At 47.4% G+C, this 27,029-nt stretch overlaps 1 protein-coding gene across 2 annotated transcripts in view; it reads left to right on the top strand.

Moving 5' to 3' along the window:
* Window positions 1–23,855: 23,855 nt before the first annotated feature.
* TNKS (tankyrase) overlaps window positions 23,856–27,029 on the top strand; it is a 287,701-nt gene continuing 284,527 nt past the window's right edge. For both annotated transcript variants that reach the window (XM_073340169.2, XM_073340168.2), the window contains exon 1: window positions 23,856–24,390. In XM_073340169.2, the coding sequence (XP_073196270.1) occupies window positions 23,904–24,390 (487 nt within the window). In that variant the 5' untranslated portion in view covers window positions 23,856–23,903. The remainder of the gene's footprint in view (window positions 24,391–27,029) is intronic.

Below are 27,029 nucleotides of genomic sequence, written 5' to 3'. Positions count from 1 at the left end.
TCACTGAGAATAGTCTAGATCCATCCTCTTTGGATCCACCTTTCAGGTAGTTAAAAGCAGCTATCAAATCCCCCCTCGTTCTTCTCTTCTGTAGACTAAACAATCCCAGTTCCCTCAGCCTCTCCTCATAACTCATGTGTTCCAGACCCCTAATCATTTTTGTTGCCCTTCGCTGGACTCTCTCCAATTTTTCCACATCCTTCTTGTAGTGTGGGGCCCAAAACTGGACACAGTACTCCAGATGAGGCCTCACCAATGTCGAATAGAGGGGAACGATCACGTCCCTCGATCTGCAGGCAATGCCCCTACTTATACATCCCAAAATGTCATTGTCCTTCTTGGCAACAAGGGCACACTGTTGACTCATATCCAGCTTCTCATCCACTGTAACCCCTAGGTCCTTTTCTGCAGAACTGCTGCCGAGCCATTCGGTCCCTAGTCTGTAGTGGTGCATTGGATTCTTCCGTCCTAAGTGCAGGACTCTGCACTTTTCCTTGTTGAACCTCATCAGATTTCTTTTGGCCCAATCCTCCAATTTGTCTAGGTCCCTCTGTATCCTATCCCTACCCTCCAGCGTATCTACCACTCCTCCCAGTTTAGTGTCATCCGCGAACTTGCTGAGGGTGCAATCCACACCATCCTCCAGATCATTAATGAAGATATTGAACAAAACCGGCTCCAGGACCGACCCTTGGGGTACTCCGCTAGATACCGGCTGCCAACTAGACATGGAGCCATTGATCACTACCCGTTGAGCCCGACAATCTAGCCAACTTTCTACCCACCTTGTAGTGCTTCCATTCAGCCCATACTTCTTTAACTTGCTGACAAGAATACTGTGGGAGACTGTGTCAAAAGCTTTGCTAAAGTCAAGGAACAACACGTCCACTGCTTTCCCTTCATCCACAGAACCAGTTATCTCATCATAGAAGGCAATTAGATTAGTCAGGCATGACTTGCTCTTGGTGAATCCATGTTGACTGTTCCTGATCACTTTCCTCTCCTCTAAGTGCTTCAGAATTGATTCCTTGAGGTCCTGCTCCATGATTTTTCCGGGGACTGAGGTGAGGCTGACTGGCCTGTAGTTCCCAGGATCCTCCTTCTTCCCTTTTTTAAAGATTGGCACTATGTTAGCCTTTTTCCAGTCTTCCGGGACTTCCCCTGGTCGCCATGAGTTTTCAGAGATAATGGCCAATGGCTCTGCAATCACATCCGCCAATTCCTTTAGCACTTCTTTGATACTGCAAAGAATGACCGTGAGCAGATCACTGCAGACTACATGTCTCTGGGAAGAAGAATAAAGGAGTTTGGGGCACAAATGTTGTTCTTGTCCATCCTCCCTGTGGAAGGAAAAGATCCAGGAAGAGACCGTCGCATTGTGGAAGTCAACGAATGGCTATGCAGGTGGTGTTGGAGAGAAGACTTTGGATTCTTTGACCATGGGATGGTGTTCCAAGAAGGAGGAGTGCTAGGCAGAGACGGGCTCCACCTAACGAAGAGAGGGAAGAGCATCTTCGCAAGCAGGCCGGCTAACCTAGTGAGGAGGGCTTTAAACTAGGTTCACCGGGGGAAGGAGACCAAAGCCCTGAAGTAAGTGGGGACATGGGATACCAGGAGGAAGCACAAGCAGGAAAACGCAAGAGGGGAGGACTCCTGCCTCATACTGAGAAAGCAGGATGATCAGTGAGTTATCTTAAGTGCCTATACACAAATGCAAGAAGCCTGGGAAACAAGCAAGGAGAACTGGAAGTCCTGGCACAGTCAAGGAATTATGATGTGATTGGAATAACAGAGACTTGGTGGGATAATTCACATGACTGACGTAACTCACATGTCATGGATGGATATAAACTGTTCAGGAAGGACAGGCAGGGCAGAAAAGATGGGGGAGTTGCACTGTATGTAAGAGAGCAGTATGACTGCTCAGAGCTCCAGTATGAAACTGCAGAAAAACCTGAGAGTCTGCGGATTAAGTTTAGAAGTGTGAGCAACAAGGGTGATGTCGTGCTGGGAGTCTGCTATAGACCACTGGACCAGGGGGATGAGGTGAACGAGGCTTTCTTCAAGCAACTAACAGACGTTAGTCTGGCTGGGATGATTTAGTTGGGGATTGGTCCTGCTTTGAGCAGGGGGTTGGACTAGATGACCTCCTGAGGTCCCTTCCATCCCTGATATTCTATGATTCTATGGTTACTAGATCATAGGCCCTGGTTCTCATAGGGGACTTCAATCACCCTGATATCTGCTGGGAGAGCAATACAGTGGTGTACAGACAATCCAGAAAGTTTTTGGAAAGGGTAGAGGACAACTTCCTGGTGCAAGTGTTGGAGGAACCAACTAGGGGAAGAGCTCTTCTTGACCTGCTGCTCACAAACCGGGAAGAATTAGTAAGGGAAGCTGGAAGGTAGGGATAGGATACAGAGGGACCTAGACAAATTAGAGATTGGGCCAAAAGAAATCTGAGGAGGTTCAACTAGGACAAGTGCAGAGTCCTGTACTTAGGATGGAAGAATCCCATGCACTGCTACAGACTAGGGACCGAGTAGCTAGGCAGCAGTTCTGCAGAAAAGGATGTAGGGGTTACAGTGGACGAGAAGCTGGATATGAGTCAACAGCGTGCCCTTGTTGCCAAGAAGGCTAATGGCATTTTGGGCTATATAAGTAGGAGCATTGCCAGCAGATCGAAGGACATGATCATTCCCCTCTATTCAGCATTGGTGATGTCTCCTCTGGAGTACTGTGTCCAGTTTTGGACCCCACACTACAAGAGGGATGTGGAAAAATTGGAAAGAGCCCAGCAAAGGGAAACAAAAATGATTAGGGGACTGGAACACATGACTTATGAGGAGAGGTTGAGGGAACTGGGTTTATTTAGTCTGCAGAAGAGAAGAATGAGGGGGGATTTGATAGCTGCTTTCAACTACCTGAAAGGTGGTTCCAAAGAGGATGGAGCTAGACTGTTCCCAGTGGTAACAGATGACAGAACAAGAAGCAATGGTCTCAAGGGGAAGTTTAGGTTGGATATTAGGGAAAACTTTTTCACTAGGAGGGTGGTGAAGCACTGGAATTGGTTACCTAGGGAGGTGGTGGAATCTCCTTCCTCAGAGGTTTTTAAGGTCAGGCTTGACAAAGCCCTGGCTAGGATGATTTAGTTGGGGATTGGTCCTCCTTTGAGCAGGGGGTTGGACTAGATGACCTCCTGAGGTCCCTTCCAACCCTGATATTCTGTGATTCTATGAACTGAAGGGTCTCAATGTGTGGATGAGATGATGGCATAGGGAGGAGCGGGTTAGGTTGATTAGGAACTGAAGAACCTTTTGGGATGGGAGGAGCCTGTACAGGAAGGATGGGCTCCACCTCAATCAAAATGGAACCAAAATTACAAAGGGCATAGAGGAGTTTTTAAACTAAGGGCTGGGGGGAAGCTGACAGGTGCAGAGGAGTGCATGGTTTGGACAGACATCCCTTAGGGGAGGACTGATTAATGGGGATTCTCCATATCTTAGTGAGGAGGTGAGGATAGAAGTTGATAAAGTACAGGTAGAAGCTGAAGAGAAGGAGTCAAATGAAAAAGAATCTCATTCAGTTACATTACATGAAGGCAGACAACTAAATATTGACAAATTTTATAAGTGCTTGTATACAAATGCAGGAAATCTAAACACTAAGATGGGTGAACTTTAGTGCCTGGTATTAAATGAAGCTATTGATATAATAGGCATCACAGAAACTTGGAGGAATGATGATAATCAATGGGACACTAATATCAGGGTACAAAAATATATCAGAATGACAAGTAGATTGTGCTGGTGGGGAAGTGGCACTGCATGTGAAAGAAAGCAGAGTCAAATAGAGTAAAAATCTTAAATGACTCAAACTGCACCATAGAATCTCTATGGATAGAAATTCTATGCTTGAGCAATAAGAGTATAGCAGTAGAAATACTACCAACCACCCGACCAGGAAGAGGATGGCAGTCAGGAAATGCTCAAGGAAATTAGAGAGACTATAAACATAGAAAACTAAATAATAATAATGGGGGATTTCAAATATATCCATATTGACTAGGTACATCACCTCAGGATGGGATGCAGGGATACAATTTCTAGACATCATTAATGACTTGTATCTGCTAGTCCTGGAACCCTCAAGGGGTTGGCAGGCTCCGTACCTGGCTCTGCGCAGCTCCCCGGACGCGGCGACATGCCCCTCAACTCCTAAGCCAAGGGACAGCCATGGGGCTCATTGTGCTACTCCCGCCCTGAGCGCCCGCTCCACAGCTCCCATTGACCAGGAACTGCAGCCAATGGGAGCTGCGGGGGCAATGCCTGCGGGCGGAAGCAGCGCGCACTGTGCAGAGCCACCTGGTTGCCTTACACCTAGGAGCCAAGGGACATGTTGCAGCTTCCAAGGAGTCCCCCAAAGTAAGCACCACCCAGAGCATGCACCCCTCACCCCCTCCCGTACCCCAACCCCCTGCCCCAGCCCTTAGCTCCCTCCCAGACCCTGCACCCCGCATCCCTTCCTGAGCCCCCTCCTGCACCCAAACTCCCTCTCGGAGCCTGCACCCTGCACCTCTTCCTGCACCCCAGATCCCTGCCCAAGCCCTGAGCGTCCTCTCACAACCAAAATCCCTCCAAGCCCACACCCTGCACCCCCTCCCACACCCCAACCCCCTGCCCCAACCCAGACCCCCTCCCACACCCTGAACCCTCATTTCTGGCCCCAGCCCATAGCTTGCACACCAACCCCCTGCCTCAGCTTTGGGCCACCTCCCACACTCTGAACTCCTCAGCTGCACGCCCCCAGCCCAGAGCCTTCTCCGGCATCCCCTGCCCCTCATCCCTGGCCCACCCCAGACCCTGCGCCCCAACCCACTGCCCCATCCTGGTGAAAATGAGCAAGTGAGTGAGGGTGGGGGAGAGCGAGCAACCGAGAAAGGGAAGATGATGTGATGGAGGCGGGGTCTTGGATAAGGGGCAGGGCAGGGGTGGGACCTAGGGCACGGGGCAGGGCAAGGGTGTTTGGTTTTGTGCCATTAGAAAGTTGGCAACCCTATGTGAAGCTTGTGTTTGGGACACAGGAAGTACAAGCCCCATGGCAAAAGGAATATAAAGGACAGCTGCATCAACTCCATTGTGTCTTCATTCCTGCCTCTTACATCTGGAGTAATTTTTCTACAAACTGAAACTCTGAACAAAGGACTGAATGACCCATCCAAGCTGTGGATGTTGTCCAGGGGGACTTTCAAGCCAGCAAACTCACCAATACTGCTAAGAACCTAATATATGGACTTTGAAGGCTCTGTATGTATCTGAATGCTTTACCATTTAACACCTCTCTTCTTGTTCTTTCTTTTATAATAAACCTTTAGTTTTAGATATTAAAGGATTGGCTGTCAGCGTGATATTTGGGGTAAGAGCCAAACTAGTATTGACCTGGTAATGTGGCTGACCCTTCGGGGTCAGAAGAACATTTTTTACAGTGAGCAGAGTTCTTAAATAACTCCTTACTTTACTGGATCTATGTGCTGATTGGGAGCCAGAGAACTGGAATGAAAAGAGGGGGCTGTGTGATTTCTTTTTCAGCTTCTTGATAACCAATGTGGGGGATCAGGAGCACAGTTTGTGACTGGCAGTGAATTTAACTTCACTGTTAACCCCCAGTTTTGACCTTGGCATTTTCAGGGAGGGCTGCTCCAGGCACACCGAGTGTCACAAGTCCCTTGACAAGAAGCTAAATTCTTTGCATCAGTCTTCCCTGTAGAGGATGTGAGGGAGATTCCCACACCTGAGCCATTCCTTTTAGGTGACAAATCTGAGGAACCATCCCAGATTGTTCCAAAAACCCCACTATTGACACGTCAAATTGATAAATTCAACAGTAATAAGCTTTCGTGAGCTACAGCTCACTTCATCGGATGCATTCAGTGGAAAATACAGTGGGGAGATTTATATACATAGAGAACATGAAACAATGGGTGTTACCATACACACTGTAACAAGAGCGATCATTTAAGGTGAGCTATTACCAGCAGGAGAGCCGGGGGGGGGAGGGGAACCTTTTGTAGTGATAATCAAGGTGGGCCATTTCCAGCAGTTGACAAGAATGTCTGAGGAACAGTGTGGGGTGGGGCTGGGGGGGATAAACAACGGGGAAATAGTTTTACTTTGTGTAATGACCCATCCACTCCCAGTCTCTATTCAAGCCTCAGTTAATTGTGTCCAGTGTGCAAATTAATTCCAATTCAGCAGTCTCTCATTGGAGTCTGTTTTTGAAGTTTTTTTGTTGAAGTATTGCCACTTCTAGGTCTGTAATCGAGTGACCGGAGAGATTGAAGTGTTCTCCGACTGGTTTATGAATGTTATAATTCTTGACGTCTGATTTGTGTCCATTTATTCTTTTACGTAGAGACTGTCCAGTTTGACCAATGTACATGGCAGAGGGGTATTGCTGGCACATGATGGCATGTATCACATTGGTAGATGAGCAGATGAACGAGCCTCTGATAGTGTGGCTGATGTGATTAGGACCTAGGATGGTGTCCCCTGAATAGATATGTGGACACAGTTGGCAATGGGCTTTGTTGCAAGGATAGGTTCCTGGGTTAGTGGTTCTGTTGTGTGGTTGCTGGTGAGTAATTGCTTCAGGTTGGGGGCTGTCTGTAAGCAAGGACTGGCCTGTCTCCCAAGATCTGTGAGAGTGATGGGTCGTCCAAGGAGAGACTGCTGAATTGGACTTAATTTGCAAACTGGATACAATTAACTTAGGCTTGAATAGAGACTGGGAGTGGATGGGTCATTACACAAAGTAAAACTATTTCCCCATGTTTATCCCCCACCCCCACCCCCCACTGTTCCTCAGACGTTCTTGTCAACTGCTGGAAATGGCCCACCTTGATTATCACTACAAAAAGTTTCCCCCCCCCACTCTCCTGCTGGTAATAGCTCACCTTAAGTGATCACTCTGGTTACAGTGTGTATGGTAACACCCACTGTTTCATGTTCTCTATGTATATAAATCTCCCCACTGTATTTTCCACTGAATGCATCCGATAAAGTGAGCTGTAGCTCACGAAAGCTTATGCTCAAATAAATTGGTTAGTCTCTAAAGTGCCACAAGTCCTCCTTTTCTTTTTGCGAATACAGACTAACACGGTTGCTACTCTGAAACCTGTCAACAGTATTCACCTGAGAGTTCTGAAGGAACTCAAATGTGAAATTGCAGAACTGCTAACTGTGGTATGTAACCTATCATTCAAATCAGCCTTTGTACCGATGACTAGGGGATAGCCAATGTGACATTTTTATTTTTTAAATCTGCAGAGGTGATCCTGGCAATTACAGGCTAGTAAGCCTGAGGTCAGTACTGGGCAAACTGGTTGAAACTATAGTAAAGAACAGAATTGTCAGACACATAGATGGACATGATTTGTTGGGAAAGTGTCAACATGGCTTCTGTGAAGGGAAATCATGCCTCACCAATCTACTAGAATTCTTTGAGGGGGTCAACAAGTATGTGGACAAGAGGGACCCAGTGGATACAGTGTACTTGGACTTTCAGAAAGCCTTTGACAAGGTCCCTCACAAAAGTCTTTTCAGCAAAGTAGGCAGTCATGGGATAAGAGGGAAGGTACTCATGATTCAGTAACTGGTTAAAAGATAGAAAACAAAAGGGTAGGAATAAATGGCTGGCTTTCACAGTGAAGAGCTAAATGGTGGGGTCCCCCAGGGAGCTGTACTGGGGCCAGTGTTAGTCAATAAATGATCTGGAAAAAGGGGTAAGAAGTTAGGTGTCAAAGCTTGCAGATGATACAAAATTACTCAAGGTAGTTAAGTTCAAAGCCGCCTGTGAAGAGTTATGAAGGGATCTCACAAAACTGGGCAACAAAATGTCAGGTGAAATTCACTGTTGATAAGTAGTGCACAGAGGAAAACATAATCCCAGATATACGTACAAAACGGTGGGGTAAGCTGTTACCACTCAAGAGAGAAATCCTGGGGTCACTATAGATAGTTCTCTGAAAACATCCACTCAATGTGCAGCTGCTGTCAAAAAAAGCTACCAATGTTGGGAACCATTGGGAAAGGTATAGATAAGAAGTAAATATCAGAATGCCACTATATAAAGCCATGGTACACCCACATTTTGAATACTGCATGCAATTCTGGTTGTTCCATCTCCATCTAATTTGATATATTAGATTTGGAAAAGAGAGAGAGAGAGAGATGGGCAACAAAATGATGAGGGGTATGGAACACCTTCCCCTTGAGTAGAGATTAAAGAGACTGGGGCTGTTTAGCTGTCTCTTTTCCAAGATGGTTGAGCAGCGCCAGATTATTACATTCTGAGGCCCTAAGCTATGTCAAGTGTAAGAGGCCCCCTGCCATAAAAAAATGAATTTATTATTTTCATAGAAAGGACATTGGATATATAAAAACAAAACCCTCATATTTGCATATATACAGAAAGGCGAAGTTGTAAAAAATAAAATAATAATCTTCATTTTCAGCAGCCCTCTCTGTAACAATGACATCATGGCAGAAATAAATTTTAGACAAATTTTTTGAACTAATTGCATGTAAATAAAGTAGAAACAAACAATACAATATAAAAAATACAAAATAAAAAAATACAGTAAATAATACAATTTACTAGAAGAGTTCTCAGGAAATTTGTCTTCTCTGTTGGCATCTAAATTGTGGAATTCCTTGTCTGAATACGCAATGAGACTCTCAGAAGACATAAGGTGGCAATAGACAATACAAGAGGCAATGGAGGATATAGGATGGGGATAACCCAGAAGCTTAAAGCTCACCTGTTAGTTCTATTGATATAAAATACACCTAGGTAATAAGCAAACCATCAGAAAACTGTATGTGGGTTGTATTTTTCCAATAAATTGATTTCTTTTGTTTTTATAGATGGTTATGCTGAATTACCTAATATTGGTACTAAAATAAGTAGCAAAAAGTTTTTATTGAAACCAGTAAAATTAATTCTATATTATAAATATTGAGATTTATATATCTATACAAAAATAATATTTTATTTATATATATATATATATATGCTAAAAACCTGTATTTTACCAAGATACTTCTGAGAAATTTAGTGCTATTTTTTCTATGTTCTCACAGGAAAATGAGAGGATATATAATTTTTTTACACCATGAACAAGGGAATTATCTTTCTTTTCATATGAATAAATGAAAAAAACACTTGATTAATTTTGGTAGGGAAATACAAAGTTTACCCAGACTATATATAAAATATATTTACAAATGTTTATTCCCATTTAATTTTTGCTACGAAACAATGAACTGTTGGGATTTTTCTTTTGCCATACTATAAAAATACAATGCATTATGCATATATGATGTGATTTATAAGTCTGTAGAAGCATTTGTACAGAGCACATGACCCTAATAAAATATGATCTTGCGCGCTCCAAAGCCGCCGAGCAGAAAATCCCAGTCTGTTTTCTAGGCTGATATTTCTCTTTGCATTCGCTTCTCTATCCTCTGTCTCCCCCAGGGCCACTAATTAAACTTGAGTAAACACCTCGGACACACAGAGTGACAACAAGCTGTTTGTGCAAAAGAGAAAAAAGATTTACTAGAAAAAAGACTGGTAATCTCTAGACAGGCACTGAGGAAAAACTAACCTATATTCAAGGAAAAATAATGATTATCGGCTTTCATAGAATCATAGAATATCAGGGTTGGAAGGGACTTCAGGAGGTCATTTTGTCCAACCCCCTGTTCAAAGCAGGACCAATCCCCAACTAAATCATCCCAGCCAGGGCTTTGTCAAGCCTGACCTTAAAAATATCTAAGGAAGGAGATTCCACCACCTCCCTAGGTAACGCATTCCAATGTTTCACTACCCTCCTAGTGAAAAAGTTTTTCCTAATATCCAACCTAAACCTCCCCCACTGCAACTTGAGACCATTACTCCTTGTTCTGTCATCAGCTACCACTGAGAACACTCTAGATCCATCCTCTTTGGAACCCCCTTTCACGTAGTTGAAAGCAGCTATCAAATCCCCCCTCATTCTTCTCTTCCACAGAATAAACAATCCCAGTTCCCTCAACCTCTCCTCGTAAGTCATGCATTCCAGTCCCCTAATCATTTTTGTTGCCTTCCGCTGGACTCTTCCCAATTTTTCCACATCTTTCTTGTAGTGTGGGACCCGAAACTGGACACACTACTCCAGATGAGGCCTCACCAATGTCGAATAGAGGGGAACGATCACGTCCCTCGATCTGCTGGCAATGCCCCTACCTATACATCCCAAAATGTCATTGGCCTTCTTGGCAACAAGGGCACACTGTTGACTAATATCCAGCTTCTCGTCCACTGTAACCCCTATATCCTTTTCTGCAGAACTGCTGCCGAGCCATTCGGTCCCTAGTCTGTAGCGGTGCATGGGATTCTTCCATCCTAAGTGCAGGACTCTGCACTTGTCCTTGTTGAACCTCCTCAGATTTCTTTTTGCCCAATCCTCTAATTTGTCTAGGGCCCTCTGTATCCTATCCCTACCCTCCAGCATATCTACCACTCCTCCCAGTTTAGTGTCATTTGCAAACTTGCTGAGGGTGCAATCCACACCATCCTCCAGATCATTTATGAAGATATTGAACAAAACCGGCCTTAGGACCAACCCTTGGGGCACTCCACTTGATACTGGCTGCCAACTAGACATAGAGCCATTGATCACTACTCTTTGAGCCAGACAATCTAGCCAACTTTCTATCCACCTTATAGTCCATTCATCCGGCCCATACTTCTTTAGCTTGCTGGCAAGAATACTGTGGGAGACAGTGTCAAAAGAAAAGGAGTACTTGTGGCACCTTAGAGACTAACCAATTTATTTGAGCATAAGCTTTCGTGAGCTACAGCTCACTTAAAAGCTTTGCTAAAGTCAAGGAACAACACGTCCACCGCTTTCCCCTCATCCACAGAGCCAGTTATCTCATCATAGAAGGCAATTAGATTAGTCAGGCATGACTTGCCCTTGGTGAATCCATGCTGACTCTTCCTGATCACTTTCCTCTCCTCTAAGTGCTTCAGAATTGATTCCTTGAGGACCTGCTCCATGATTTTTCCAGGAACTGAGGTGAGGCTGACTGGCCTGTAGCTCCCAGGATCCTCCTTCTTTCCTTTTTTAAAGATTAGCCTTTTTCCAGTCCGGGACTTCCCCCGATCGCCATGAGTTTTCAAAGATAATGGCCAATGGCTCTGCAATCACATCCGCCAACTCCTTTAGCACTCTCGGATACAGCGCATCCAGCCCCATGGACTTGTGCTCGTCCAGCTTTTCTAAATAGTCCCGAACCACTTCTTTCTCCACAGAGGGCTGGTCACCTCCTCCCCATGCTGTGCTGCCCTGTGCAGCAGTCTGGGAGCTGACCTTGTTCGTGAAGACAGGGGCAAAAAAAGCATTGAGTACATTAGCTTTTTGCACATCCTCTGTCACTAGGTTGCCTCCCTCATTCAGTAAGGAGCCCACACTTTCCTATATATAGCCTATCATAATAGCCTATAAGTCATAGCCTATAAGTCATATATGCACATAGTTTGAAATAACTTGCTCACCAAGTACTCAAAATGTTTTGATATATATGTATATTTTCCTTCACTTCTCTCAAAACCCTATATTTATCCCTTCGTCCGCACTTTCTGATATTTACTGTGAAGGTTCCTGAAACTGACGGAGGGAAGCCAACACAAATTTATCATCCCCAAGGTCCACTCGACCCAAGTCCATAAGATGATCGCCTGCAAACTCAGTCGTGTGAAGCATGGATAACGCATGGAGCAGCAAGCGGTGTGCGCACTAAAATACACAATTGTCCGTCTGTACAGACCAAAAGGAGAAAGACCCCACTAACATACGAGTAGAAGCATGGCAGGATGGCTTCACGACCCTGCTGTCTCCGACTTCACATTTTTCCCGATTTTATCGGCAGCGAGATTATTTATTTATTTAAATGTTCTGAAGGCACGGTCAGAATTTTACCAGTAGCAGCTGGCCAACAAAAGGCTGCCTTAGGAGACTGATGGAGGACTTACATGTAGAAATACTAATTTTACAAGTACAATTATCATTTCTTTCTCAGCCCTGGCCTCCCATCTGTCAATAATGAACAATTAGTGAAGGGTAAAAGTAGAGTAAGGGTATGTGTGTAGCCAGATGTGTATATTTTTGTCTGTAGCGAGGTGGTCACCCTACTCCTGCCGTGAGGGGTTAAAAGCAGCCCTAGGGTAGGGCTGTGGCTGGGGAAGGCTGAATGGAGAAGCAGGGCCCAGCTGGCCCTTTTAAGAGGGCAGTGGGCCAGGAGTAGACAGTCTCTCTCTGTCTCTAGAGGGAGAAAGGCCTGGCTGCTGGGAAGCTGAACAGCGTACCTGAGGGGAACAGGCTGGAGAATAGGGCAAGGGAGCTGGGGAGCTCCTGCCTCGAAAACCCCCAGGCTGCAGCCTTGTCAAAGGCCAGAAAGATACTGGGGTGCAAGGGTGCAGCCCAGGGTAGGCAGAGGCAGCCGGTCCAAACCCCCCTTGCCTGTGATGAGTGGCTTATACAGACTGCAGTTGGCCCCAGTGAAAGAGGGCTAGATGGTGACTGGCAGTAGCCACTGAGGTGAGGTGGGGATAGTGGGTGGGGGTTCCCCTGGGTGGGGAGACCCAGAGCGCGGGTGTACTGCCACTGGGCAGCACCTGAGGACAAGGGGCACCGGGTCCGGGAAGGACACAGGGGCCAGTGGCAGCGAGGCACCAGCCTGCAGAGGGTGCTCCGGGTCAAAAGAGCTAATTCCCAGGATGACCGACAGGAGGCGCCGCAGGGGTGGGTCTCGCCCTGTGACATTGTAATATTTGAATTAAAATGTCTATATTTAGAAAGAATCTTCCTTTTCCCATATCTCCTTTATTTATCATCCGATTTTGATAAAATTTGAAATGGAGTCTTTTTTTTCTTTTTTAGAGGCCCCTCATATTGCGAAATCCTAAACTGTAGCTTAGTTAGTTTATACCTTGATTCAGCATTGTGGGTGGGTGGGCTGGGGACATGATAGAAATTTATAAAATCATGACTGGTGTGGAGAAAGTAAATAAGGAAGCATTATTTACTCCTTCACATAACACAAGAACTAGGAGTCACCCAATGAAATTAATAGGCAGTGGGTTTAAAACAAAACAAAAGGAAGTACTTCTTCACACAATGCACAGTCAACCTGTGGAACCCGTTGCCAGGGGATGTTGTGAAGGCCAAAAGCATAACTGGGTTAAAAAATTTTTAATAGCTTCAATATGGCTGTGAGAGTAATTAACCATAGGAACAATTTATCAAGGGTCACGGTGGATTCTCCATCACTGACAACTTTTAAATCAAGATAGGATATTTATCTAAAAGACCGTCTCTAGGAATTATTTGGGGAAGTTCTATAGCCAGGAGGTCTGACTGGATCACAATGGTCCCTTCTGGCCTTGGGATCTATAGAGAAGACATAAGAATGGCCACACTGGGTCAGACCGATGGTCCATCTAGCCCAGTGTCCTGTCTTCCAACAGTGGCCAATGCCAGGTGCCCCAGAGGGAATGAACGGACAGGAATCATCCAGTGATCCATTCCCTGACCCAGCATTTGGCAGTCAGGGGGTAGGGATACCCAGAACTTGGGGTTGCCTCCCTGCCCATCCTGGCTGATAGACATTGATGGACCTGCCCTCCATGAACTGATCTAATTCTTCACTGTAGGTGTGTTTAGCACCTAGCACAGGTTCCCTGAATTGAAGCCTTTAAGCACTACTGCAAATCCTACCATAAAGAGAGTCTTGTGGAGACTGCAGCATTTGCTTCTGTTCACATTAACCTCTTATTTCATGCTGTGCCTTAGAGGGCCATGCTGAAGGGACAGGGGCTGCATTTTGTCAGTGTGCTACTGTCATCCTAAAATGACAATTGTTAACACTGTATCATTGCGATCTCACCATTTATATACCATCCCAATGTGCAGCAATACAGGAGATACAGAAAGGGGCCACAGGAATTAGCTCACTTTCACAATCAGCATGAATCTGGAGTAGGCCATTCAGTGCTGTAGGCCTTAGCCCAAAACTCCTCATTTTTCCTTTTTGTGATGCTCTGATGCAGCGTTCCAGGCCAACGCCAATTACTGATTACTAGGGCCTCATCGCAAGGTGCTGGCAGATCAAGAAATCTCCTAGCTTCAAAAGACAAAAATAGTAGACTAAAAGAGCGCTATACACATTGGCAAACAGAACTAAAGCATATAATGTCAGCTGTTTACTTTTGCCATGTGTCCTCCTTATCTCAGGAAGAGTGGGTACATTGTGCCAGTGTACTGTATTCAGTATGACAATGCTCTTCTACTTTCTACTATTCAGCCCCCCCCACACACTCTCTCTCTCTTTAATTTTTTTCATCTTACTCTGCTTTGTTTTATGCATTTACCAGGACTTCCTTTCAGTTCAGCTGGTCATATATGTATCACTCCAAACTACCTATACGGCAAATAATATTTTAGTTTTAGAATAGAAGTGGATACAAATGTTATTAAAACCACCTTTAAATAAGATTACCACCAATTTGGTCATAACTTGAATATTTAATTATATGAAGAAATGTAACTGTACAGGATTAGAGCCATCTTTCTATCAAAAGAGAAGTGGACTAGGCTGCAGTACAATACCATAGAGGCAAGGAGATTGCAGTAATATGTGACAGTATTTGTGGTACCATATGGATAAAAACAGAAGCCTAAAGCTTCTCATTCCATATTTAGGTGCCTAAATAAGAAGCTGAATTTTCCAGTGCTGAGCACTTAATAGGACTACTCATGTGCTCAAGTTTAAGCACTGTGCTGTATCGGGGCCTGAGTTCTCTCAGTGGAGACTCAAGCCCAGCTCCTGTGCAGGGCCAGGTGTCACCCACTGGGAGAGAAAAGAATCCACACATTTCCTGGGGGTGTCCTTAACCAGCTTTCATGTTTTTTTTCCTTTTTCCCTGAGCTGCATGGCTCTCATCTCCGGTGCCTCGGGCCATGCTCCCTGCAGTCCTGTTTCTTTACACTCTATGGTCGGTTTTGAATGACAGAGATGTAATGGAACCCTTTATCATATGAGAATGCAGGTTGAGGTTACACCAGCATGCCAGCAATGCTGTATTTGATCAGGTGTACTGTCTGGGGAGAAAGTATAATAGTCTCTCCTATTGTCCCCTATAGCTAGGGTGACCATATTTCCCAAAGGGAAAACAGGACACCATGAGGGGCTGGCCTGAGCCACTCGCCTGTGCCCTGCCCCCTACCCCTCTTTCCCCGCACGGGGCTGGAATCACTGCTCACCTGAGCCCTGCCTGCCTTCACATACAAGATTGGGGCTGGTGTTGCTGCTTGCCCAAGCCCTGCCTGCCTGTTGAGTGAGGCTGCGGCTGGAGTCACTGATCTCTTGACCCCTGACTGCCCCCCCGCCCGAGCCCTGCTTCCCCCCTGGCATGGGGCTGGCATTGCCCCTCCGTACCCCACTTTTTTGACACAAGTTGGCATTTGTCCTGTTTGCTCTTGCCAATTGATCAAGTTGGCAAGAGCAAACAGGACAAATGTCCAGTTTTGCCAAAAAAGTTGGGACGGCCAGGACAGGGCTTAAAAAAGGGACTGTCCCGGCCAAAATGGGACATATGGTCACCTACCTATATCTGCCAAAATCTCTCTCCCTTCCACTCTTCCTCACCCAGCTCCAGCTCAAATCTAGCTCTAGAGTTATTTCCCAGTTTCATCTTTCAAAGCCAACTGTCAGAAATGTCATTGTGCTCTTGCCTTCCCAGTAACCAGTCTGAAATGTCAAGGAGACAGGATCCTGGTTTGCCCGTCAATTGTCCCTGGCTCAGGGGATTAATCTGAATCCAGCTTTGTTGGCTTTTAAAGAGACAGGGCTTTTATTTTCTTAATCCTCCCCTTTTCCCTGCACTATATCAAATATGAACTACTGACTGATTTCAATCAGTCGTACTGTTCTAGGGAATGGTATCTGTTAGAATTCTATAGGATAGTTCAAATAAACATAGGAAAGGTATCTCTATTTAATTCAATTTCTGTAGAATTATATTAAATGTCCATAGACCATTATTGGTTTAATCCCTTCCCTATTTAACTCTATAAACCTTTTTGGCAAGAGGGCAAAACACAGAGTAACCATGGTGTTATTTCCTGCCGCTATGTAGTGATAGTTATATCATAGCATCATTACATCATGAAGCATCATTTCCTGACACATTGCAACACTAACTTCAGAAAGCCATGTCACATCAAGGGGGCTCCAACAACAGGGCGAGGAATGTGTAGGTGAACAACGTTTTACAGTCCACTCTGACTCCATTTAATGCAAAAATCTCTCTTCAGCTCTGCAAATGCAAGCACTGTTCAGCTAAATGGACCAAAAAGTAGTGCTTGTCTCTTCTGTTACACAAGCTTTCAGTCTAGCAGACAGAAATGAACTTTTTAAAAGTGGGAAAATCCTGAAGCTTTTACTCAGCCAAAACTCCCTTTGACTACAACAGGGGACAAATCCAAGTCAATGGGAAGCCTCTGGGGTTCGACTGTGTGCTTAACTACCCAACTTTCACAAAAATCTCACCTGATCATTTTATTCGTTAGTAAATTGCTCTTAATAGTTTAAGACTTAGGGGGAGATTTTCAAGACCCCTAAAGGATTTAGGTGCATACATCCCCTAGGAAGTGGGGGATTTATGCTGCTATACACCGTAGGCGCTTTTGAGACAAATGAATAGGCAGCAAATTTCATTTTGCCTGGTTGGATTTACTGCACTTAGAGGAGAGGAAAGTGATCAGGAAGAGTCAGCATGGATTCACCAAGGGCAAGTCATACCTGACCAACCTGATTGCCTTCTATGACGAGATAACTGGCTCTGTGGATGAGGGGAAAGCGGTGGACGTGTTGTTCCTTGACTTTATCAAAGCTTTTGACACGGTCTCCCACAGTATTCTTGCCAGCAAGTTAAAGAAGTATGGGCTGGATGAATGGACTATAAGGTGGATAGAAAGTTGGCTAGATTGTCGAGCTCAAAGGGGAGTGATCAATGGCTCCATGTCTAGCTGGCAGCCAGTATCAAGTGGAGTGCCCCAAGGGTCGGTCCTCAGGCTAGTTTTGTTCAATATTTTCATAAATGATCTGGAGGATGGTGTGGATTGCACCCTCAGCAAGTTTGCAAATGACACTAAACTGAGAGGAGAGGTAGATACGCTGGAGGGCAGGGATAGGATACAGAGGGCCCTAGACAAATTAGAGGATTGGGCCAAAAGAAATTTGATGAGGTTCAACAAGGACAAGTGCAGAGTCCTGCACTTAGGACAGAAGAATCCCATGCACTGCTACAGACTAGGGACCGAATGGCTTGGCAGCAGTTCTGCAGAAAAGAACCTAGGGGATACAGTGGATGAGAAGCTGGATATGAGTCAATAGTGTGCCCTTGTTGCCAAGAAGGCCAATGGCATTTTGGGATGTATAAGTAGGGGCATTGCCAGCAGATCGAGGGACGTGATTGTTCCCCTCTATTCGACATTGGTTAGGCCTCATCTGGAGTAGCGTGTCCAGTTTTTCTCGGAAGGTCAAGACATACTCCATCACTGATTCTCCACTGGGAGTGGCTTTCCCCTCCCTTTCGTCTCTCATCAGGTCCAGGGGCCCCTTTATCCTTCTTCCGTATAACAGTTCAAAAGGCGAAAACCCAGTAGATTCCTGGGGCACTTCCCTGTACGCGAACAGCAGGTGAGGTAAATACTTGTCCCAATCCTGTGGGTGCTGGTTCATTAAGGTTTTCAGCATCATCCTTAGAGTTCCATTGAACCTCTCCACCAGGCCACTGGACTGGGGGTGATATGCTGAGGCCCAGATGTGCCGGAGCCCAAATTTCTCCTACAAGCATTGGAGCAGGGCTGACATGAAGTTGGATCCCTGGTCTGTCAAGACTTCCTTGGGGAACCCCACTCGGCTGAAAATGGTCAGCAGCGCATCTGCCATGGTGTCTGCTGCAATGGAAGCTAAAGGCACTGCCTCGGGGTAACGGGTAGCGAAATCTACCACCGCCAGAATGTATTTCTTCCCTGACTGGGTTGTCTTTCTGAGAGGCCCCACTATGTCCACAGCCATCTTCTGAAAAGGCTCCTCTATGATGAGCAAAGGTCTCAAAGCCACTTTCCCCTTGACCCGGGCAGTATTAAAGACTCCAGTCCAGTAAAAGTTCTGTAGCAGCCTCTGCCTGGTACTCCGGATTCCCTGGTGTCCTGCGAGAGGGATGTCATGGGCCAGGTACAGTAGTTTGCAGTGATAGTTCTGGGGGACCACCAGCTGCCTCTAGATCCCCCATGACTCCACTTCCCCTGGGGAAGCCCATTCTTGGTACAGGAATCCCTTCTCCCACAGGAACCTCTCCTGGCAACCTCTCCCCATGGTCTGTGCTACACTGAGGCCAGCCAGGTCCCTTAGCTTCTGCAAGGAGGGATCTTTCTGCAACTCGGCCTGGAACTCAGCAGCTGGGGAAGGGATGGGGGCCTGCTCCCTCTCACTGGCTGGGTCTGAAGCCACAGCCCCTCTGAGCCTTGTCCCTGTGCACTCCCTCCCCACCAGGGTAGGGTCCTGCACCTCCAGTGAGGTACCCTCCCCGATGTCAGGGCATAGTGCCCCTCGCTGGCTCTGGCTCACAACTAAGGCGTTCTGGGGGTTGCTTAGCCAATCCTCTAGGTCACCCCCCATCAACACCTTAGTGGGCAAATGATGGTGCACCCCCATGTCTTTGGGGCCCTCCATGGCCCCCCATTTCAGATGTACCCTCGCTACAGGCACCTTGAATGGAGTCCCGCTCATGCCTGTCAGCGTCAGGTAGGTATTGGGCAATACCCGATCTGGAGCCACCATCTTGAGCTGGGCCAGCGCCACCTCAGCACCTGTGTCCCAATATCCATTGACCTTCCTTCTATCCACCTCCAGGGGAACAAGGCACTTGCTCCGCAGGGTCAGCCCCGCGCCCACCCTGTAAACTGAGAACCTTGAGTCCGGAGCATCAAGCCCCCCAGCGAAGCTGGTCCGGGAAACTCCTCCCTCCTGAGCAGTTGGTAAGCTGCTAGCCCCCTGTGCCTGGGAAGCCTGTCCCTCCTCCGGCTGGGTCCCTACCCAGCTAACCCTGTGAGGGTTCGATTTGCTCAGTCCATTGGTCCCCGTGAGCCAGTCGGTTGGTCCTGGTGCTGGTTGTTCCCCTGGAGAGAGGGTCTCCACATTCCCCCTTTGGGGGGTCCTAGGGTGACTCTCTCTCTGCACTGTGGTGGGCTTATTCTTTTTGGACTCCTCCGTTCCACCCCCTGACCGGCTGTCCACAAAATCGTTGGCCAGCTGCCCTGCACTCTGCAGGTCCTCTGGCTTTTTGTCCACCAACCATATCCTCAAGTCGGATGGGCAATGTTCATACAGGGGTTCCAGTACAACCAGTTTAACCATGTCCTCCTTAGTCTGGGACCCATCTGCTCACTTGTGGACATATTCCTCCATTTGGAGGATCAGTTCCAGATATGTGTCCTCAGGGGTTTTACGCTGACTCTGGAACTTTTCTGGTACGCCTCGGGAGTCATTCCAAACTTGCATAACAGGGCCTATTTGAACAGTTCATAGTCCCCTGCCTCCACCCCTTCCATTTGGTTGTACATCACTACGACTTTGGGGTCCAGTAAGGGGGTAAGAAACCAGAGCCTGTCTGCCAGGTCAACTCTGTGCAGCCCGCAGGCCTTCTCAAAGGCCATCAGGAATTCATCTATGTCCTCCCCTTCCTTAAACTGGGACAGGATGCGCTTATCAAAGTTCCATGTAGTCCTCGGTCCTTCACTCACTGCAGTGGGGGGCTCTCTGCTCCTCAACTTTGCCAACTCCTGTTCATGCTGCCGCTGTTTCTTCCAATCCTCCAGCTCTTTCAGTTTTATCTCCCTTTCCCATTCCAACCGCCTCAGCTCCAGCGATGAGGAGCTTGGCTGTGAGGATCCCCTGCTGGCCATGGGGGTCATGGTGTCCCTGGGGTTCGCCTGGATGCCTCTAGCCCCTCCCATAGCCATAGGTGGGAGGGGCCTTGGAATGCCCTCGGCAGCAGTCTGACCACTCCCAGCCCGGACAGACACCAGTGCTGGCGCTGCATCTGCCAGGCTGCTTCCCTTAGGGACAGGGATCAGCTCCTCCCAGCGATACTCCTCCTTCGGCTGGGCAATCAGCAATGCTTTGGTGGCCTTCCCTCTGCGAAGCCCTTTCTCCTTGCACAGCTCTACAAGATCTCTCTTAAAGATCATTCATCTCCCCGCTGTTCCCAAGTTGTTGTGGACTCGCAGGCCTATGTGCTCATTAATTTCCAGGAAGAACCCCTACTGTGCCAGCCTTTCTCCAGGTCACCACATCTTTCCCAGGGTCAAGCTGCAGACTTCTCCGCCCCTAAAACCGCTTGCAGCAGTCCCCAGGGGGATCCCCTTACTGCAACAGTCCTTCTTGCTGGTCGCACACTCCCAGGGGTTAAGCGTAGCTCCTCTCTGAGCCTTCAGCATGCCTGGTTCTCATTAATCCCCCTTCATTTTACTGCTCCCCAGTCACTTACTGCAGGAAGTGCCATCCATGGGGTGCAGTAGATCCCACCGCTTCCACCAGTTGTCACGGAGTGTGGAGGAGTCAGGCCCCTGCACCCCCCACTTCCTGCAACTCACTGTGACTCTCAGCCAGCCAGTAAAACAGAAAGGTTTATTAGACAACAGGAACACAATCTAAAACAGAGCTTGTAGATACAGAAAACAGGACCCCTCAGTCAGGTCCCTCTTGGTGGGTGGGGAGCCCCCCGTGTTAGGATATAGATATTCAGGCCTGTCTGTAAAGGCCTATACTCTTAAGAATTTAGGTGTATTCTTATTACTTGGCTAGCTACAGAGGTATAAAAGAAAGAATCAAAATCACTGTCTGCCAGTGTAAGGTCCTTCTCTTACTGTGACAGTCTGAGGCCCCGTTCTTAGGCTAAGGCCTTTGGCTAAGCAACAGAGGCAGCCATAAGCTGGGAAGCGACCGGTCACCTCCTCACATTCCAAACTAGTCACATTGAAATAAGGTGCTATTGGGCTGTTAGAAATACAATCCTGTCCTGATAGTGCCTATCGCCTCCAGAGAAAGGGAAGTGCCTAAAAGATGTAAAAGGAAACTTAGTTTGATAGCATCCTGCCTGGCAAGAACTCACTTATTAATAGCTGGGATGTGAAATCCTCATTTCTGTGTTGTTCTATCACTGTAGTCCCCATTTCCCTATTGTTTGTCTGCATAATCTCTGTCTGGTTCTGTGATTGTTCCTGTCTTTTGTATAATTAATTTTGCTGGATGTAAACTAATTAAGGTGGTGGGATATAATTGGTTAAATAATCATGTTACAATATGTTAGGATTGGTTAGTTAAATTTCAGTAAAATGATTGGTTAAGGTATAGCTAAGCAGAACTCAAGTTTTACTATATAGTCTGCAGTCAATCAGGAAGCGTGTGGGTGGGGAAATTGGAATTATGTTTTGCTAAAGGGGGAAATGGGAACAGGAAATGGGGGTGGGGAAACTGGAATCATGTTTGGTTAAGGGCAGGAATGGGAACAGGGACACAGGTGTAAGGCTCTGTGGTGTCAGAGCTGGGAAGGGGGACACTAAAGAAGGAACCTGGAATCATTCTTGCTGGAAGTTCACCCCAATAAACATCGAATTGTTTGCACCTTTGGACTTAGGGTATTGTTGCTCTCTGTTCATGCGAGAAGGACCAGTGAAGTAAGTGGGTGAAGGAATAAGCCCCCTAACTCCCCGTCTCCCTAGCCAGCTCCAAACTGAAACCCCTTCCTGCAGCCTCCCCCAGCCCCTTCTCCAGCCTTTGTCCAGTTTCCCGGGAAGAGGGTGTTACCTGGCCCCAACCCCCTCCTGGGCTCAGGTTATGGAGGGCAGCTGCCATCGGTTACGTGCTGGCCGTCAAGTATCATCCCTCAGTGAAGTCACACCCTTATTTCCCATCTCCATCTAGTATTGGTGCAGTACCCCAGGGAAACAGAGGCACACCCCATGTTAGCAGAAGACAGTAAACTAGTAAAACTCCCATGCAACATTACCAGGTTAATACTCCCTTCTCCGTTACAACTCCACTATGACCCCTGGATCCCTTTCCACAGTACTCCTTCCTAGGCAGTCATTTCCCATTTTGTATGTGTGCAACAGATTGTTCCTTCCTAAATGGAGCACTTTGCATTTGTCTTTATTGAATTTCATCCTTTTTACTTCAGGCCATTTCTCCAGTGTGTCCAGATCATTGTGAATTTTAATCCTACTCTCCAAAGCACTTGCACCCCCTCCCAGCTTGGTATCGTCCGCAAACTTTGTAAGTGAACTCTGTATGCCATTATCTAAATCACTGATGAAGATATTGAACAGAACCAGACCTAGACCTGATCCCTGTGGGATCCCACTCATTATGCCCTTCCAGCATGACTGTAAACCACTGACAACTCCTCTCTGGTTTTCCAACCAGGTTTGCACCCACCTTATAGCTCTGTCTAGGTTGCATTTCCCAAGGTTGCATTTGTTTATCAGGTCATGGAGACAGTATCAAAAGCTTTACTAAGGTCAAGATATACGATGTCTACTGCTTCCCCTCATCCACAAGACTTGTTACCCTGTCAAAGAAAACGATGAGGTTGTTTTGACACGATTTCTTATGTTTATGTTCTTGATTTGTTTTTGACAAATCCATGCTGACTGTAACTTTTCACCTTATTATCTTCTAGACGTTTGCAATTTGATTGCTTAATAATTTGCCCCATCATCTTTCTGGGTACAGAAGCTAAACTGACTGGTCTGTAATTTCCTGGGCTGTTCTTATAGCCCTTTTTATAGATGGGCAGTATATTTGTTGTTTTCCAGTCCTCTGGAATCTGTTCCGTCTTCCATGACTTTTCAAAGATAATTGCTAACGGCTCAGCGATCTCCTCAGTCAGCTCCTGGAGTATTCTAGTTAGGATGCATTTCATCAGGCTCTGGGGACTCCAAGACACCTAATTTGCCCAAGTTTCAGAGTAACAGCCGTGTTAGTCTGTATTCGCAAAAAGAAAAGGAGGACTTGTGGCACCTTAGAGACTAACCAATTTATTTGAGCATGAGCTTTCGTGAGCTACATCCGATGAAGTGAGCTGTAGCTCACGAAAGCTCATGCTCAAATAAATTGGTTAGTCTCTAAAGTGCCACAAGTCCTCCTCTTCTTTTTGCTAATTTGCCCAAGTAATTTTTAATTTGTTCTTTCCCTGTTTTAGCCGCTTCTGCGCCTACCTCGTTTCCACCGGCATCCCCTCACCACCAGCCTTCCTGATGAGAACCGACACAAAGAGGTCACCAAGCCCTTCTGCCAGGTCCCCAGTTCCTGTTATTGCCCCCTCCCCTTACGCCACAGGCCTACCCTGTGCTTGGTCTCCCACTTGCTTCTAATCTACCAGGAGCAAATTCGGGGGGCCGCGAGCGTGCGACGGGCAGAGGCCTGCGGGAGTGTGAGCGGGCCCCGGGCTGGCTCGCGGCGAGCGCGCACCGGCGGGAGGCGCGGGGCCTGGTCTCCTCCCATCGCCGCTGGCGGCCGGAGGGGGCGCGGCCGGGCCGCCGTCGGCCTCGAAGAGCTCTGGCCACACCCCGCCCCGCGTTGTTCTCCTCCGGCCCCCCCCCCGACAAGCTTTCCTCACCACAACAACAGACGTCACTTCCGGGCGCCCTGAGTTGCGATTGGAGGCGCCGGACCGGAAGCGAGGGCGGGCGCCGCTCCGTTGCCGCAGTGACAGGGCTGGAGTGGAAGATGGCGGCGCCGCGTCGCTCCCAGCATCACCACCACCATCACCCGCCGCCCCCCGCGCCGGCCTCCCCGCCGCGCAGCCCCGGCCTCTCCCCTGCGGGCGCCGCGCCCTCCCCGCAGCGGCACAGCCTGGCCGGGCCGGAGGGCGAGGCCCCCGCTTCGGGCGGCGGCCGGGACGCGGAGCGCGCCCTGCCGCCGGAGCAGCCGGAGAGCGCGGCCGGGGCCGCCCCCCCGCCGGCTTCCGGCTCCAGTAGCAGCAGCGTGGCCACCAGCAGCGGCAGCGCTTCGTCGTCCTCCTCGGCGGCCTCCAGCCCGGCGGCCGAGAGCCCGGAGCCGCCCGGGCCGGGCGCGGGGAGCGGCGCCTTCCGGGAGCTGCTCGAGGCCTGTCGCAATGGAGACGTGACCCGGGTCAAGCGCCTGGTGGACACGGGCAACGTGAACGCCAAGGACATGGCGGGAAGGAAATCCACCCCCCTGCACTTCGCCGCGGGTGAGCGCCGCCGCCCGGCGGGGGAGGGGGTCGCTGTGCGCGGGGGCGCCCTGCGTGGCGGTGGGCGGCCCGGCCCGGCCCGGCCCGGCCCGCGGGACCTGCCCCAGTGTAGCTGCTGCGCAGTGGGGCTGGGGAGGTGGCTAGGTCACTGGATGAGAATGGAGCTGAGATCCCCCCATGGGCTGGGCTAGAACAGACCCTAGGATAAAGCTGGCTCGTGAGCTTGGGGAGAGCACTTCGGACTGCTGCCTTGGAGACTCTGAAACCACCTCTGACCCCCTCCCCCACCCTTTAAAAAAACCTTAAGGATTTTTGGTCTGCTCCCGTCTTGACAGGGATGTGTTAATGTCAGGTTAGCAGTGTTACAGATTTGGAGAACAGAAGTTTTTGTTATCAGTGGATGACTCTCTTTGTGCTTTCCTTATCTTCCTGGTGAATGTTACAGGCACTTTTCTTTGTAACTTAAACATCAGTTTAAAAAAAAGTTTGTAGCCCTTCAAAACAAACTGCTGAGTAGGTGTAGGTCAATGGCCTTTTCTTAAAGGAAGGCAGTTTAGTAACAGAAAGCATTACTACATTCTTAAGGTAGGCCCTCAGTGATGTCAGTAATTGCTCTCTGCCTAAGCTCTTATTTCAAACTCATATTCTTCGTGTCCGTGTGAGCCGCTCTCTTCTGATTATTCTTGCATGGGGAGATGTTGTGTCTATGTCCTGTAATCCTTCCTGGTTGTTGAGAAGGGAGAGATGCTGTCTCCACATTGTCTGAAGAGGACTTGTGTGGAAGTAGCTCTCCAGTGTTTCCACCACAAGGTCCAAGACACTAAGTTCCATCCTTGTGTTAAGAAGGGTCTCTAGAGCACAAAAGTTGCTTTAGTGGTGGAATCTTCAAAGCACCTACAGGTGGGGAGGCAAGTGAGAGCAGACTCTTCAAATGTCCCCTTCCCCCCAAACAAGGGCAAAAAATAATACTTTGAACTCACTGGGTTAAGAAGAAAAGAGGAGGAAAGATCAATGAGAAACAAAAAAAAATCATAGGCCATGAAAATTTTCTTCCTTACTAGTTGTACAAGAAGTTAATCCACTAGTGTGCATATAATTAGGGGAGAAAGTAACATTGGGGCACTTTCGGAACACAGTTGGGCTCCAACTTCCTTTTGGGGGATGATGTTCTTTGTAGTACAGTTGTTCCTAGGGTATCAGCCTGGACCCCATTCAGCTGTGCGCTATGTGGGCATGTACTAAAAGAGAGATTCTGCTCCAAAGAACATAGTCCTGGCTAGTGAAAATGACACAAGTGTATAAAAACACACAAATAAGGAAGGGGATGACAATAAAATGTGCAAGATATTCAAAATAAGCCAAAGCCTCCGCCCACTAACTACCATGATTGCTGAACGTGGCTCTTGTGCAGATTGTAAATTCTCTGGCACATTCTATATTTCTTTGTGCTAAGTGCTGTACATTGTGGCCTCTGGGCATTACTCTTAAAATATTTAATAATACAAAATCTGTTTGTGTACACAACGATCAATATTTACATTTTAAAATGTGGTTCGGACTAACCACACTGAAATGACTTTCTTAGAAAAATCAGCACTTTTAAGGAATGCTCTCTCAAAGACTTCAAAGTGTGTCCAGCTTCCTTTCCCACTGGTATTGCCTTGGTTATTCTGGATATGTCAATGTAAAGAGTCAAAAAGTGGTTCTCTGCTGGGCCCATGTCTTGAGTCCCCAAGTGCTGCCACTATAGCTCATGAGCTTCATATTGACTGAATTTGTAAAAGCAGTTTATCCCCAAGGAGTATGCAGATAGAGTTTAATTCTACAGAGCCTTGAAATGTGGGCTTATGGTTGAAAACTCCTTAAGTTCTATAGCTCAAGTGATAATTCCATGAGACCTCAACCAAGGGTCAGCAGCATGTCTGTATATGGACACAAGTGTCTGTGGTAAAAATTTTGAGGTCCGTGGTAATTTTTCAAAAAATTGAAGGACTGAATGACACAACCCCCCCAATGTCCATCACTAAGTATGGTAATTTTGTCAAGTGTCCGTTGCGTGACATGGTGGTTCTGAGCCCTGGCCTCAGCTAGGTCCTACTTATACTGAATTCAAGCTTATAAAAGCTTCACCAACATACTTCATACATAAACTCTTGAGCATCACTGGTGAAACACAGGTGTCACTAAAGTTACAAGCAAAACTTAATCTGTCACTTGGATTGTGAACATGAAAAACACTTTCCTACTTTGAGGGGAAATGAACAAAACTTATGTGAGAGAAGTTGCGAATGTTGCCCTTTAAAACAATTTTAACAGAATATTATGTTCTAATAGAAGAACAAAAACTTGCTTGAAGTGCAGGACACTTACTGTTGGAAGATTCAACATCAAACTTAACTCTGTATGTGCCTATATCTATAGACTAGACCAGCAGTTCTCAGACATTTTAATGGGGTCGTCAGGGCTGGCGTTAGACTGGCTGGGGCCCAGGCCAAAGCCTGAGCCTCGAGCCCTGAGTGGTGCGGCTCAGGTTACAGGCCTCCTGCTTGGAGATGAAGTTTTTTGGGCCCCCCCTGCCCAGGGAGGTGGGGCTCGAGCTTTGGCCTCCTTGTCCGGAGCAGCGGGGCTCAGATGGGCTC

The sequence above is a fragment of the Lepidochelys kempii genome, chromosome 4, assembly GCF_965140285.1.
Source record: "Lepidochelys kempii isolate rLepKem1 chromosome 4, rLepKem1.hap1, whole genome shotgun sequence".
NCBI lineage: Eukaryota > Metazoa > Chordata > Testudines > Cheloniidae > Lepidochelys > Lepidochelys kempii.
The sequence above is the reverse complement of the archived record's forward strand: the minus strand, read 5'-3'. Positions and strand labels throughout refer to the sequence as shown.